At 41.3% G+C, this 15,115-nt stretch overlaps 1 protein-coding gene and 1 long non-coding RNA gene across 4 annotated transcripts in view; one reads left to right on the top strand and one right to left on the bottom strand.

Moving 5' to 3' along the window:
• Positions 1–3,602: 3,602 nt before the first annotated feature.
• On the top strand, positions 3,603–6,283 carry LOC120433870. Its single transcript, XR_005608806.1, has 3 exons — positions 3,603–3,614; positions 4,472–4,523; positions 6,126–6,283. It is a non-coding gene; the product is annotated as an uncharacterized LOC120433870 (long non-coding RNA).
• Positions 6,284–6,607: 324 nt separating this feature from the next.
• slc41a2b (solute carrier family 41 member 2b) overlaps positions 6,608–15,115 on the bottom strand; it is a 35,437-nt gene continuing 26,929 nt past the window's right edge. For all 3 annotated transcript variants that reach the window (XM_031743795.2, XM_031743796.2, XM_039601414.1), the window contains exon 11: positions 6,608–9,636. In XM_031743795.2, coding sequence (XP_031599655.1) covers positions 9,451–9,636 — 186 coding nt within the window. In that variant the 3' untranslated portion in view covers positions 6,608–9,450. The remainder of the gene's footprint in view (positions 9,637–15,115) is intronic.

Genomic DNA, 15,115 nt, shown 5'->3' with positions numbered 1-15,115 from the left:
CTTGCTGATGGCTAATGTTGCGATAAAAGTGTCATCAGTCACCGAGAGGAAGAATTTATAGTATGAGATGGCCTGGTGGTCAGAGAGGGAGTCAGTGGTTCAGAGTGGGAGAAGCTCTTCTATTGGCTGGTGTGCACAGTGTTGATGTAGCTGCCAGTGGGGAGACTGGGTTTCTCCCAGTTATTCTGAGGCTGTTTGAACTAACTACCACTAACTTACTGGTCTTCTCATTATTCTTGCCCTGATTCCACAAAATATCCATGACATTCTTCATTCCAATGAAAGAAGCGAGGGATCAGAAGTGTTTGTACCATGTTGGGAATGTAACAGTATCAAGTTTATAGTTAAGCGCATTTTGTCTGGAAATATTCAACATAGTGCTGTAGTATGGTTATTTGTATAGTAATATTATTATGTTAATCAAATAATAGGGACTTTTTTGGCAATGTTAATATTTATATTGTTCAGTCTTTCTATGTTTCATTGTTGTTGTCTTTTTGTAGAAGTCGTCCCGACACACTGGCATGTGTTTATGCTGGAAGCGTTTATTGATGTGACACTCGTGTACGTTCACACCCTGCTCACACACACCTCGCTCTGGTCTCCGGCTTTGCTGCATATAAAGGGAGGAGCCTCATTGGACCGATTGCCACCACCTGTCCCTCCAGCTTCCTTGGCACCGCCCCGTTGAGCTCCTCCCCTGCAGCTGAACCAGAGACCACCACCACACTTTTAAAAATTACTTCAAACTGGTTTTTGTTGCACTGCATTAAATTCTGATTGAGGAAATTCTCAGATCTTTGTAAAAGCATTCATTGACTTTGATGCATTTCCAAGCCTCCTGCCCCTAAAGTAAACCATCAGAACTGAGTGCCAAACCCTCAGCATATCTGTAACCTAGAGCTGAAATCAGTTTTTAATAAAGCCTGCCCAAAATGCCAAAACAAACTGCTAATGAAACTCCTTTAAAATCCCAATTTGTTCTTATTTTTCATTTCCTATCCTACATCGAGCTTATGTACAAGTGTGTGTGCGGGTGCTCTGCTATGAGTCCTTATGTTGAGCTGCTGCGATGCAACGTCGATATGGACCAAAGTCTCTGAGGAATGTTTCCAGAGAAAAGTATTTATGTTAATGTTTGTATTATGGGGGTGAAAGCTGCTTTTTGTTGAAAAGACCACCGTTAATAATCCAACTAAGCCGCTTTCACTTTTGAATGTTCCCATTTGGTGTTATCACACTTCAACTTCCTGTTTCAGTTGGAAACGCCGTACTACGACATCCTTCATCTAAATCATAGATAGAATATTTATTTCTGAACAGTTCTTCCTTGGTCCATTTGTTATTCAGACGTGTTCTTGTGCTAAATAAAAGAGTAAAACCAAACTTTGGTCAGACACGTCTCCTGTCTGCATCCATATATCTGCTGCTCTCACCATCTGTTTGTCCAGGCCTTTCTCAGCGCAGACAGCTCGTCAGGAATGAGTGGCATCTGCAGAGCATCCTGAAGGTGAAAAGATGCATATTACAGCTTATGGGGCGATTATTCATGCTGAAGATGTAGCTGTCCACCCTCATTTCCAGTCTGGCAAACAGCTTGTAATTGTAGACCTGCTGCTGGGGGAATGTGTCTCCTGACTGAAGTCCGATTCATGGGCAACAAAGAGCCATAAGGCAGATGTAGTCTAATTAAACGTGAACTCCAAAAACCTGACTGAATTTAAAAATAATGAATAAAAATGAAAAAATAAAAGAAGACTTTACTCCTTTCTTCCTGCTGTGCTGTGTTTAGCTGCCCTGCAGTCACACCAGCTATGCAGGTTGTGGTGACTGTGAAAGTGAAGCATCGTGTAGATGTGTTTTAGAACAAGCAGCAAGAGGAAGGAAGAGAGGAGGACGGAGATCCCTCAGACAGAAAGGGAGATAAAGAGTCATCAGCACTGTTAGATGTTAATGTTAATGTTAGGTGTTACTGTTCATCATAGCTGTTACTTTAGCAGGCTGATTACCTGTGGGACTATATTCAGAGATTCAAATATAATCAGTCAAATAAATTAGTTTATTGGAAATGAAAAAATAAATCTTAAACATGAACTGTGAAAAATATCTGAATATAACCTTTTTACACTGACTGTCAAATCCATGTTTGATTTAAACACATTTAAACAGCAGAAGTTGAGTGAAAGTGCTTTAAAGACGAGCACATCTAAATTCCAGGTCGCCAAAAAAACACTGGAAGGTTTTTATTTTGCTGTGTTCAAAAATTACAGTGATTTAGTCGTCAAATGGTTCAAATGTGTTGAGAATTTGCAAACAGCTTGTGATACACTGTCTCTGTATAACCTGCTGTTAAAAGTTAAAAGTATCAGTAAAAGTACTCTGTATCTACAATACTGGCCTTGTGGCTAGGTGGAGGTTGGACGGCTACTGGCCATTTCTTCTGGATTCACGTGATTGCAGATGAAGATTAGAGGAAACACTGCCACTCACTCTGAAATGTGACTCACTTGTGTCCCTCTGGTCGTGTGCAATTAGTATGTGTGGAGTGTTCACAGAGTGGCACAGCTGTGCATCTCCCCACAGAGTAATAGCTGCCAGCCTCCCCCTGCTGTCTGGGTTTGGCTTTGGTGCCAAATAAGATTGATAACAGTCTAAATAAAGACCGATCGACCGGTGTTTCTCTTCAGGAGCGCTGAGCGCCCGCTGCAGGCTGAGTCATCTGTCCTCACAGCACCATCAATATCCCCCCGTCCAAAGTACAGTTACTGTCAGTGTAAAAAATAGAGCCCACTATGGCAGAGGTGCACAGGTCACGGTGCCATATCCAGACTGGCTACCAGCTGTCTCTGGGTTTTTGTGAGAAATGACTCAACGTTTAAGACAGCGATGATGTTTCCCATGTGAGCAAGAACTCATTGAAGAGGACAGAGAACCGCAGGTCAAAGCACATCAGCATGACAGTTTAATCCTTCAGTGCATACAGCCTGGATGCAGAGGAATGTCACCCTGGGGCATCAGCCAGACTCAGCTCAGACACAATGAAGGCTGACATGATTTACATGAAAGTGCAGATTCCCTTTCATACTGCATTCACTCCCGTGACAGGATGTGTACGTGGTTTTGTGGTGTTTGGTCCCAACAAACAGGAATAGCTTATGGCCAATCAAAAAGCCTTTAAAGCCTTCTACTTGTTGTGCATTTAAGATAAAAATATGATTTTTTCAAAAGATTCTTATACTTGTGCCGCCTTTTGCGGCTGGATTTACAGTGAGGAAGACCAAGAGGCGTTTATTTGTCCACATAGCTCTAAGGCCATGACAGTCATTGGCATGTCAAGCCCTGTCTAATGACAACTGGCAGCCTTACTGTAAGACGAGTTTTCCAAATTCTAACCTTCCACCAACAGTCGACAGTAAAACAGTTTATTAAATAAATATATACACACATTTTACATTTTCATATGATGAAATATTTTATATAAATTATAAAAACACTAAAACCTCATGCACAGAGATTCCCCACACTCCCTTAGCCCATGGCCTCCCGCCGGGACCTTTAAATGGTGTCCGGACCCTCGGGGAAACATTTGCCCAAACACCCTGGAGAAAAGACAGGTGAGTAATCACACCTCAGCAGCTACTTTTTTGCACCACCTTTACCTTGCACACACATTTTCCTTAGTGGTAGACCTCATTCGCTCCCAGTAACAGTTCCTCCTCACAGAAAACCACCACACCTCTTGATGAGGAGCAGCTGTGCAGGACCTGGAACCAAAGGCTACCTGCTAATTATTAAAATACTCAATAAATATTCAATAAATAATTAAACCTCTTGTGTAAATGTTATTGATGTGCTTAAAGTGCGATGCTACATAAAGTGTGCTGTAAAGTGCTGTACAAGTTATAATAAATAATATTAGTGAGGGAGTCCTCTTCCTTACACACAAACATCCACTCTGCCACCGTCAGATGATGGGTATGTTATTCTCACTCAATGTTCATGAAGCCAACAAAAGAAAAGAAACAATTTGTTTATTTGCTACAAAGTAAAAATGATAAAAGCACAAAGTGTTGTAATTCCCCACTTTGGGGTTGCACTGTAGGAGACTATTTGTTATGTGCACAACAGTAAGTCATCCAACAGGCTAAGGACTCGTGCTTTCTCAGAGACTTTTTGAGAACCTCTAAAATTAGGTTTGTGTAAGTTGATGACAAATCATTTAAAGACATCTAAACAGTTTATAATAACTGATCTAAGATTTATCATCTTATGCTGCAGGTCTCTAATTTAAGTCTGAAATTAATGCCATCGTACTGCCTTCTGCTTTTCCCAGGAACTCTCTCTTATTTATCTTAATATGTATGAATGAACAATAATAATCTGTTAGAGGTTCAGAGAAAAATTCAAATGTTGTTTATTTGTTTTCCTCCCCAAACAGAGTTTAAATCACTGGTTCAAAAATGTGTTGCAGGCCACTCCTGCATGACCTGAACGCTTGAAGAGCTGAACAGCTTTGCAAAGAGGTGATTATGCACAAACATATACAGTTATGCAGACCACATAATACAATGGTTTGATTGTTGTCATGGTCTCAGCAGTTTTGCTTCATGATGCAAAGAGTGTTCTCCTGGAAAAGCTTCCGGCTTGCTTTGGTGTGTGCCGTCTCTGCAGATATGATCTATAGAAACGTCTCCTTTACCCTGGAATATAACGAAATAAGACTACAGTCGCATACAAACTGAGGTCTTTTTCTATAAATCACGACACAGTTACTCAATAAATAAAAAAGATCAATATTAGCCACGTTTGGCTGCTCCCAAGAAGCTGCCAAAGCAGATGGATCTGCATGTGTAACTTGATTTGACAGTTTACAGTTTTTTATCTGGAGTTTTATCCTCACCCACCAAACAAAGGGAATTTTTTTACATCCTGTTCTAATGTCACTAGAATGAGCCACTCATCACAGGTCAGGCATGCTTTATTCTACACAGTTACAGTTAGTGGCTGTAGTTCAGTAGACAGGAAATGGCTCCTACATGAAATTTCACACAGTGAAGTTAAAAAGTACATTTCAAAGTGGCTGTTTCCAAAAATTAGGCAGTTTTTACCAAAACAATCTAGCAGGCTAAAGAAGGCAGAGTGAAAATACATAATAATGATGTGAGCTCAACAGTCACCTCAGCTTAAACAGCAGGACGCACAGGCCTCTGGAGAAACGTGTTTCCAATTATGGTGTGAATGAAGCATCTATTGTTCTCCTGACAACCTCAGGTAGCAGCTCAGTGATTCACACAGGCTGCCAGCCATGCCACACTTCTGCTCCATACTAACACACTCCAAGCTAAGAGTTGTGGGTTGACTGAAAGAGCACGGTGGGGCTTGAGAATTAGTCTTTATTGCTGGGTCAATATTGCCCAGCTAGCAGTCTGCAGAAGGTGTATATAGCCACAAACTATAAGCATTCAGTTTATTAAGCTAGCAAAATGTCCCAGTCGACCTTGTTAAAAAGGAACCATGTAGACTCTCACAGAGGTGCGTCGTTAAACTGCATATGAATCAAAGCTTTGCCCTTAGATAATTCAACAATACACCCTGATGCATGACTGGCATAACAAGCCTTTTTTGTGTGCTTGTGCTGTTAGTCGATGCAAACCCCTCATCTAAAGTACATCTGATCTCATCCTCTCAGCCAGCAAAGGAAAATCCATAAACATAAATAATCTATATCTGCTGCTTCTGAGCTTGATCACATGAAGGGCAAGAAAATCTTCTTGACAATCCTGGAAAGTTGTGAAGACTGCTGGGATGCTCCTCACCAAGTTCAAAGAGATATGGGAAATCCATCAGTTATACATCCCAGACTTTGAATTCAGGCCACGCAGAGGATCAGCCCCCCCCACCCCCCTCCTTTTGATCCTCTGTTCTCCTGCTTCCAAGAAATACATGTATTGTGACAATCAACATTCAAGCTGCATCTTATTTCTCGCTGCCATCATGTTAGAGGAACTGTTTTCTCAGGAGCTGCTTGTTTCCTTATCAGTTCACTGAGGTACAGTCGCTTCTTGGCTCCAGCGAATAAATTCTGTTCCCACTTCTGAAAAAACTTTGATGTTTTGTTGTTTCAGTCACAGAGAGAAGAAACCCAACAGTTGGCGTCATGCTTTTAATCATCATCAAACCGGAAGAAAGAGATTTCAGGAAAACTGAAGTGACACGGCACACCCAAATAATTACTGTCAAATATTATCATATTCACACTGCCTGTGTTTTCTTTGGTTGTAATAAGGACCCATACATGATCATGCTGGGTTTTCAACCTGATGGTCTTGATGGGATTATTGTTAAACTGGTGCAGATAAATGAATCTCTCTCTTCTGCTGTCTGTAGAGCCTTAGCCAATGATGCCTAATGAAAAAGAGTAAGCTGCAAAGCAAGTTCAACCTGTTAAATTGTGCTTCACTCACATAAAAATGGGGATGTCACATGTGCCTCTTCTTCTTCTTCTGGCTTTCCTGCGTACTCAGACATACAAGATACTCAAGCTGACTTCAAAAATGAAGTCTGATAACTGATGTGATGGCTTCAACAAAAACACCCAGAAATAAACTGCTTTTCAAATCAAGGATATTTATTATTTTTGAATCATTTCTGGCCCACATGAGCCACAAACCTAAACAAAGGGTTTCATTCCAAAAAACAGTCCCAATCCAAGAATGCTTCTCATTTCTGCATGTAGTTTCCCACAATTAGGATGGTGGATATGCTGTTTTGGAATGAAACTCTCCAAAAACTAAGAGTACAAAAGAAGATCATTGCACAGTGTTACAATACAGGAGAAAGAAAGTTGCATTAATGGTGTGACAGAGTGAAAAATACCTCGTCAACCAGTAAATCTCGAGAGGCACATTTTGGGTTTAAAGAGAACCACTGGCTACGTTCACATACGCACATCACTTCAGGATAACTTCAACGAGTGGGTTTGATCTCCCATCTCATTCCCGGAGGAGCTACAGGGAATGATTTAACATCAGGCTGACTCAGCTGAATCACTGCTCTCTGAATAATGAAACAATACATTTGGAAAAAGAATCTTTTCAAGGTGAAATCTGCTGTTTAATCGGGATTCTGAGAACTGATGATTCATCGTGTAAACAGCATGTGACTGGCATGTGATCATCCACTGTGGAACGTCAGTGGTCCCACTCTGTTTCACAAACCTCATTTCACAAACAGACGACAAACAAAAAGCAGAAATTAATTCTTGGTCATATTTGACAGGACTAAAAATGCCCATAATGTCTTTTTTTAGCCTAAAATTTGATGACTTCACTTAAAGTGACCCAAAATACACAAAAATGAAAGTATTTCATTTTTTTTTTTTTACAAGTGCTACAAACGTTTGCACATTCAGGCTGTTCTGGGTCAAGTTTGCCCCGAGGTGGACTTTTAGACCCAGCAGTGAGGCTCCGAACAAAGAAAACGGTTGTTGTAGGGATTCTTGAAGCTGTACACGCCGTGTCTGTCTGGACTTTTTATGAGACAGTGGTGACAGAGCTCATGTGGACCCTGTAGTGAGAACGCTCTGTGCTCCCACATTTGCCAGGTTCCCGCAGGGACAGGCACCTGCTGGTCTTTGAAGGAATATGAAGGAAAATTCCAAACAGTGGAATTGTAAACCAGCATCAGAGTGATGATACATGAGGAAGAGAGGTCAAACAGAGGTCAGAGGGCGCGCTGACACAGGCACAAGATCTGACCTGGGAGGCGGGGCTGTGGGGTGGTTGGCATTGTTGGTTGCCAAGGTTTACAGGTAAAAAGGACGTGACATTGTGACAGTAAAGAGTGTTGTACAACGTAAGAAATACACTCCCTGCTCTCTGGAACATTAACTATTAATCCTGAATATATAAATGTCAGACGGGCTGTTTATACCTTCTAAACTGATATTTAGTTCAAAATTGGCTGTATCATTAAAAGTGTCACTGTGCACTTGCAGGCTAATTATAGTAATGTTTGTGCTGTGATTATCACGTGTACACATGAAGCATGTGTACACGTGATAATCATCTGAACGTCCCTGCACAGGTGGTTAAAGTGCTCGCATGTAATGTTATGCAGAGTTTCTTAGGCTTCCAGTCTGCAGTTGTCAGGTTTCCAGCATGAGGTCTAAACAATATGTTTGGTAAATGTAACGTTACCTCAGCTAACTGAAGTCTACAGCATGAACAGACTAAGACAGGTATGTTACTGGTAGTCTCACTGAGTAACTTCATAAACATTAACTCTGAAACTAGCCAGCTGCAACATGGCCAAACATGTAGATCTTAGATTATACAACACCTGATGCTTTCCTGTCACTTTAGTCTTGTGAGTGTAGGTGTTGGAATAGTAACAAAAGAAAAAGACCCCTCATCCAGAACCCACCCACACCTCCACCCCCACTCCCACCAAGTACTGCTCCAGGTAAGTCGTGGGTCAGGAACTTAATCACAGGTCCACTATCAGCAATCTGGCACAATCTGTTTTTACCCCTGTTCACCTTCCAATACAAGCATCTTTAATAAGATGATTCTTGGTTTATAACTTTTAAATTCAAACCAAGACAGGTACATCAATGCTGAGCAGACTTTTTGGTCCCCAATCCACAAACACTGAGAACACAGAGAAAAAAAGTGACACCAGTGGCTCTCCACAAAAACTGATCAGAAAGAGTCGGATCCACGGGGACGCCATCTGAAAACAAACCACACAACCTTAGATTTTTGCTGATAATCCCACACACCGCAAGCTGGCCCCAGTATCCAACCCTGACAGCTGATTGGTGATATTACAAACGTATAGAACACAGGTACAACATAGAGAGGAACGTTCCTTAAATATGTAGAGAACAGAGAAATCCAACACAAACTATGAAACAACTAAAGACAAAAATACACAGATGTGGGGAGACGTTTCGTACCATCAGTACAAACTCACGCTGTTCTCTTGAGTCTGTAGCAGTCACAAGTTCATTTGCTAACAGTCACATCAGGTTTCACTTGATGATGTTACTCGACATGATAGCAGACACAATCCCCCCCAAATATTCCACATATAAGACACGCTTTTAATTTTTCACTGAAGACCTCTTACTGACGCTGGGCTGCAGAGTCCACCAGTTAAGGTTTCTTCGGGTTTGTGGGCAATGGCTGGTGATTTCCTGCTCCAGTGAAGAAAACCAGCAGTGCTTTGGTGCAAATGATGCAGGTCACAATCGCTACACAAAAGCATAAATTTAACGAGTACGATGTGGTTTGCATGTAGAAATAAACAGGAACAGTTTTTAAACCATCGTGTAGATTAAAAGTTTCATCCAGGATGTGAAGTTAAGGAACGTGCTGACCAGCAACAGGGAGCACCCAACGGTACAACAAGGCTTAAGGGCATTAGAGGCGTAGAAGTGGCACGCTTTCAGTCGCCCACGTCGCTGTCCTGATCTCCTATGAGCCACAGGAAGTGAAAGCTGAGTGCCAGCAGGGCGGTGCCCAAAAAGTCCCCTAGCGCTGTCAGGTAAGGGATGGAGAAACTGTCTGGGTCTTTGCCGCTCCTCCACATTGAGTGCACCATCCAGTCTGCTATACACAACAACAGTAGTACCTAGAAGAAGAGAAGAGAAGGATTAGAAGGCAGCGTCTTTGATCGAGAGCGTACAGACAGTATACATGCATACCAAGGTGGGCTCACGGAGACAAACATGGAGCAGAAAATCTATTATCCCTGTAAGAATGATATGAACGATGAGAATTTCAGGTAGTCTCTGTTTCCTTGCTACGATTAGAGGATTAGAACGTAGTTATTATTATTGTGGGGTCTTTACCTTACAATATAAGTGCCTTGAGGCAACTGTTGTTGTGATTATATAAATATTAGTGCTGTCAAAATTAACGCATCATTGAAATTAATCCACAATTAAAATTTTTAACGCTAATAACGTATCTGGAGTGCAGAATGACTCAAAATCCCTGAAATGTTTCTATCAATGCATTTTGGGCAGTTTGTCCAAGTAGAGTTACCTTCGCACATGCACGAATGGGCAGTAGATCTGGTGACGGGCAGCTGAACCAATCAACTCAATATGAAGATGATAAACGCACATTGGCCCTCTCGATGGGAAATTTGAGTATTTAAAAAAATAACAAGCTGGAACAGTCGACCGACAGAAAGTATTATGCACATTGTGCAAGAAGGAGTTTTCTTTTCACCGAAGCACTTCCAGCTTAAAATATCACACTGACGCCAAGCAAACGTTAGCCGGGGATGCTGCTAGCACTTTGGCTAACGCGACCGAAAGAACGAGATTGTGAATACAAGCAGCGGAAGTGGGTTTCCTCCAAAGGGTGGCTGGCCTCTCCCTTAGAGATGGGGTGAGAAGTTCGGCCATCTGGGAGGGGCTCAGAGTAGAGCCGCTGCTCCACATCGAAAGGAGCCAGTTGACATCTGACAAGGATGCCCCCTGGGCGCCTCCTGGGTGAGGTTTTCCAGGCATGTCCCACCGGGAGATGGCCCCGGGGCAGACTCAGGACACGCTGGAGAGATTATATCTCTTGGCTGGCCTGGGAATGCCTTGGTGTTCCCCCGGACAAGCTGGAGGAGGTGGCTGGGGAGAGGGAGGTCTGGGCTTCTCTGCTTGGGCTGCTACCTCCGCGACCCGGCCCCGGATAAGTGGAGGAAAATGGATGGATGGAATTGCCAAGTGGACTGCATCAAACTGCAGACCTGTTAATATTGTTGAGAACAGGCGCTGTACACAGCTTTGGTTCCTCGTTTCAAGGACTTGAAGCCTCCCCAAGAGTGACAGAGACAGAGCGGATACATGTTTACAGAGTTTTTGTTAACATGAATGTTCAAGATGTTCAATAAACATGTTAAGTGCGTATATTTCCCCTTTTTTCTGTTTGCTCATGCAAAATGAAATGCAATTAATATAGAATAAAAATGACTGATAGTTAATCGTGATTAATCAAAATGAATCCACAGTAACCCTGTGATGAATCTGATTAAACATTTTAATTCTTTGACAGCACTAATTTATATTATATATTAGTGTATACTTCCCTATTAGTATATAGGTTTTTTAGAAAGTTGTATTTCACAGGAGAGAACCTGTGTTCAAAGACACACTTTGAATTCAAGCATTTAACATTCTTTGTGTTTAATCTGCATTTACTTCATTATATTGCATAAATGTCAGTTACAAGCTTAAATATAAAGTTGAACAAATTTAACTGCAACCAAGCTATTGATCAAGTAATTACGATTAATCGCGATTAATTACAGAAAATAGTGCGATTAATTAGTTAATTTTTTTTTAAAACAGTACTAATAAATATATTTAATTGAACCAGAAGTATATCACACTTAATGGCTGTGTTGTAAAATATATAACCAGATACTAAGCTGGAGATTCGTGTTGTTACTCCTTTTTGTCTAAAACTATGACAACTAACTTGTATTTCTCAGTGTCAAACTACTCCATAGAAAGTATAATTATACATACATGCATGCATACATGTTATGAGGAAGGGACTGGCTATCACACTGGTGAAAAACAGTGCAGTACGTAACTCAACAAATGTTCAAACTCTCTGAGTGAAGTGGCAAACATAACTGCACAGCAGCATGTTTATATAGCTCTAGACTCTCAGACATGCTGCTTTCTAAACGGCAATAAAATGTAGATAATAATCATAATTATGATAATAGCAATTTTGGGAAGTCTTGACTTTTCCTTCTTTCTTTCGACTTTTCAAGTAGTATTTTTCTATTTTCTTGGCAATCATAAGAAAGAGAAAAGCAACCTTAGAACTTTAAATGAATAGGTGCTTTAAAATGCCAAGCAGAGTAGCGTAAACACTTAAAACTGCAACGGCCACAAAGACGAGGAGGAGTAATGGACAGAGCAGCAGACCGAGAGACGAGTTCTTAGAGTGTGATTCATAATTCAAGTTTCCACACATGAAGTGGAACGGTGGTGAGAGGAAAAGAAAAGTCTATTAAAAGATAAGGACAAGTCTATAATTTAAGAGGAAATGAGCTGTCCAAGTTGGCAGTGAAAACATTCGACAAACAAAGTATTGCAGACATTGATTGATACCATCATGCAAAGTATACGATCAGGGATGATGATATCAGAAGAGGGGGAACGATTTGATTATGACAATAATGTTTTGTGTTTAATAACATTAAAGTATGAGTTCTGATAACCTGTTGACAGCCCTGCTTTGTGGTACAATGTGGTCTGCTGCTTTCACATCTAATAATCTTCAGTCATGACCCTGTGAAGCGTCTCTCAGGTAAATAACAAGCTTTCAAACCTATTCACAAGCACGGGCGTTGTCACTTTGTCTTTCATTCATGGTGACAGGGCAGCACATCCTCTCAGCTGCTGAAATTGTTGCTTTTGAACCATCCTGGATCTAAAAATGCCGACTACAATCTATCATTTACAGTTCACAGCTTGGCTTTGGTTTTCAGGCAGGAGGGGAAGGAGAGGCTCTTGTGTGCAAAGCTTCAGGGCCACGTTTTTTCAACGAATGAGACATCCAATTTAAAAACTGCGATAAACCAAATGAAAAATGAAAGAAGGAACTCCAGCAGAGTGCCGATCCATCAAGCGGTCTCGATCACAGCATCTGTACCTGGTTCCTTAATCATGCCTGAGTGAAGAGGAATGATTTGTCTACACAATGAAGCTGTTTGATCTCCGGAGATGGCCATGTCTGACTGCGTCTGCCTTTAAGTCAGTTTTTCGATTACAGTACACTTACACAGGTGACTGAAATAAAAATATAGTTGAAAGAAAGAAGAAATTATGCTGTTCTCATATTGTTCCCCTGCCGCTGAGCGTAGACCTCGGCTAGTTTCGTGGCTACAGCTGCCTTCTTTTTCTCTGGCATACCTCCTCGAGCGGCTGCTACAGCGGCTGCCCAAGCCTGTGAGTCTTTGCTTGGCAGTTTCCAAGGCCTCAGGTATGGACAGCCTGCTGTACTTCTTAGGCACCTTCTTTATCGCACCTTTCTGCAGCTCTGATAAGGCTGTCCATGTTATAGCCAGGCATCTCACTGATCACTGCTGCCATGGTCAAGATCAGCTGATTAGCCTCAGTGATGGTTGCAGCAGGGATCATCCACAGTGCTGCATTCACAACTTCAGGCAGACCTTCTGAGGGTACTTAATGTAGTGTTGGTAACCAGCCACAGAGGGTCATGATCCTATCGTTCAGGTCAGTTCCTCTCGCACTCAACGCTCCTTCTTCCATCGTACTTGGGGCTTGGTACTCAATCTTGGGTTGGAGTAATGATACCCCCCCGACCTGTTGTCCTGGGTCCCCCTTGCCCCCTTGTCCTCTAAGAGCAGTCCCTTCTTCCGAATGTTGGAACACTGAGCTACTATTTGTTGGGAACACTGCAATTTTAAATGCCTGTGTATGATCTGTACACACGGTTTTTGACAATAAAGCTGATATTTACTTTGACTTGACTTTTGCTGTCAGTCTGGCTGCTGGGTATTGAAGATTCCCAGTGTCCCAAGGTCCCACATCCTCTTCATGCAACCCCTTCCACTGGGGTTACGTACATAGTAGTGTTTCAACAGTGCCCGGTTCTCATCTCATGCCCACTTGTGCCTTCTTATTCCAGTAGCCCCCCTCTCATCAGTGTGAATGAAAGTAATGAAGCAAGGAACATGGAAGCTTGCAGAACTCTTCCTGCATCCTTCACTTAGTCCATAGGCTGTTAGGTCACAGTCAGACTTTGTTGTCTTGTTAATAACAGCACTCTATCAGGACAAAATAAGTTTAAAATTCTGTTTGCTTTGTAGCTTATTTAGTTCTGGGGCACTGTGGGTTTTTTCAGTTGTGCTACATGGACACACCTGCTCATGTCCAACTAAAGTGAATACAAGCTTTCCAAGGTACAGACTAAACTGTATGAGTGTAACCTAAGAGTCTTTGCTTCATTAAAAATATCAGACTTTACTTTTAACTTGGACCATTTGCAGAAAATGCAACGACTGACTGACTGAGACTCTTGAATGACTGGAGGTTTGCCGAAAAGGACTCTTTATGTTTAGTTTGTGCAGTTGCTGGTGCTTTGCTTCAAAGAACTATGACGACTTGTAATGTTGCAAACACAGAGGAATTATGAGATTAAGAGACAATTCAGGACGCTGCTGGAATCGTTGAATGTCTTTCATGTAAATCCTTTAATCCTGTAAATAACTGGACGTTGCTTGTTACCAGACAGAAAGTATGGACGACTGAAAGTGTTTCTTCTGATACTGGTGAGACAATAAAAAGACATGCAAACCCTGTAAGGTGGTCTGTAATGACTGCAACAAAGACTTGTGCTATAGTGACTCATATATTTATACCTGCACATTTCTCAAATCATTCAGCATACTGAGTACAAAAAACAGACTTTCACGTAACACCGAACACATTCCAGACTTTGACATGAATACATGTTCTGAAATAATCAATGTTTAATCATCTCTGAGAGGTAAAGTTAGACATTTTTTTGCTTACATCTCTGAGCCCCTTGTTCTCTGTATCTCAGCAACATATATGCAGTATATATGTCACCCCTGTGCTCAAAGAAACCTGCAAATCCTACAGTAATACAAACTGTATCACTAGAAGCCACTTTATTAGATACTCTAGTATTTATCATCTGGGCAAACATAATTGGATTTTGCTGTACTCTACAGTAGTGCTCAGTGAAATACTTGATTTGTGGACCACTGCAAGCTGCTTTATTGAGCCATTATTGAATAATCTTTTCTTTTTCTAGGCTATAACAAAATTAAGTTTGAGAATGACTTGAATACACAGACTTGGGTATTTTATTGTAGCATTTCATTTGTATTCATGTGTTTTGAATTAGAAGATTTAAAATGGAAGTCATTTAATACAAAAGTAGACTGAAAGATCTTTTTTAAGTGGCAAATACTATTAATTTAAGGGAGCTCATTGTATCTGGGAGCATTTCTTATATTCAATATTTTCTCCTCAACATAAATCAACTTTCTTTATGATGCACCTGGACACAGCCTTGGTGCATGGTTCCAAGTTTGCTGC

The sequence above is a fragment of the Oreochromis aureus genome, linkage group 17, assembly GCF_013358895.1.
Source record: "Oreochromis aureus strain Israel breed Guangdong linkage group 17, ZZ_aureus, whole genome shotgun sequence".
Lineage (NCBI taxonomy): Eukaryota > Metazoa > Chordata > Actinopteri > Cichliformes > Cichlidae > Oreochromis > Oreochromis aureus.
This window is presented reverse-complemented; position numbering and strand designations above follow the sequence as displayed.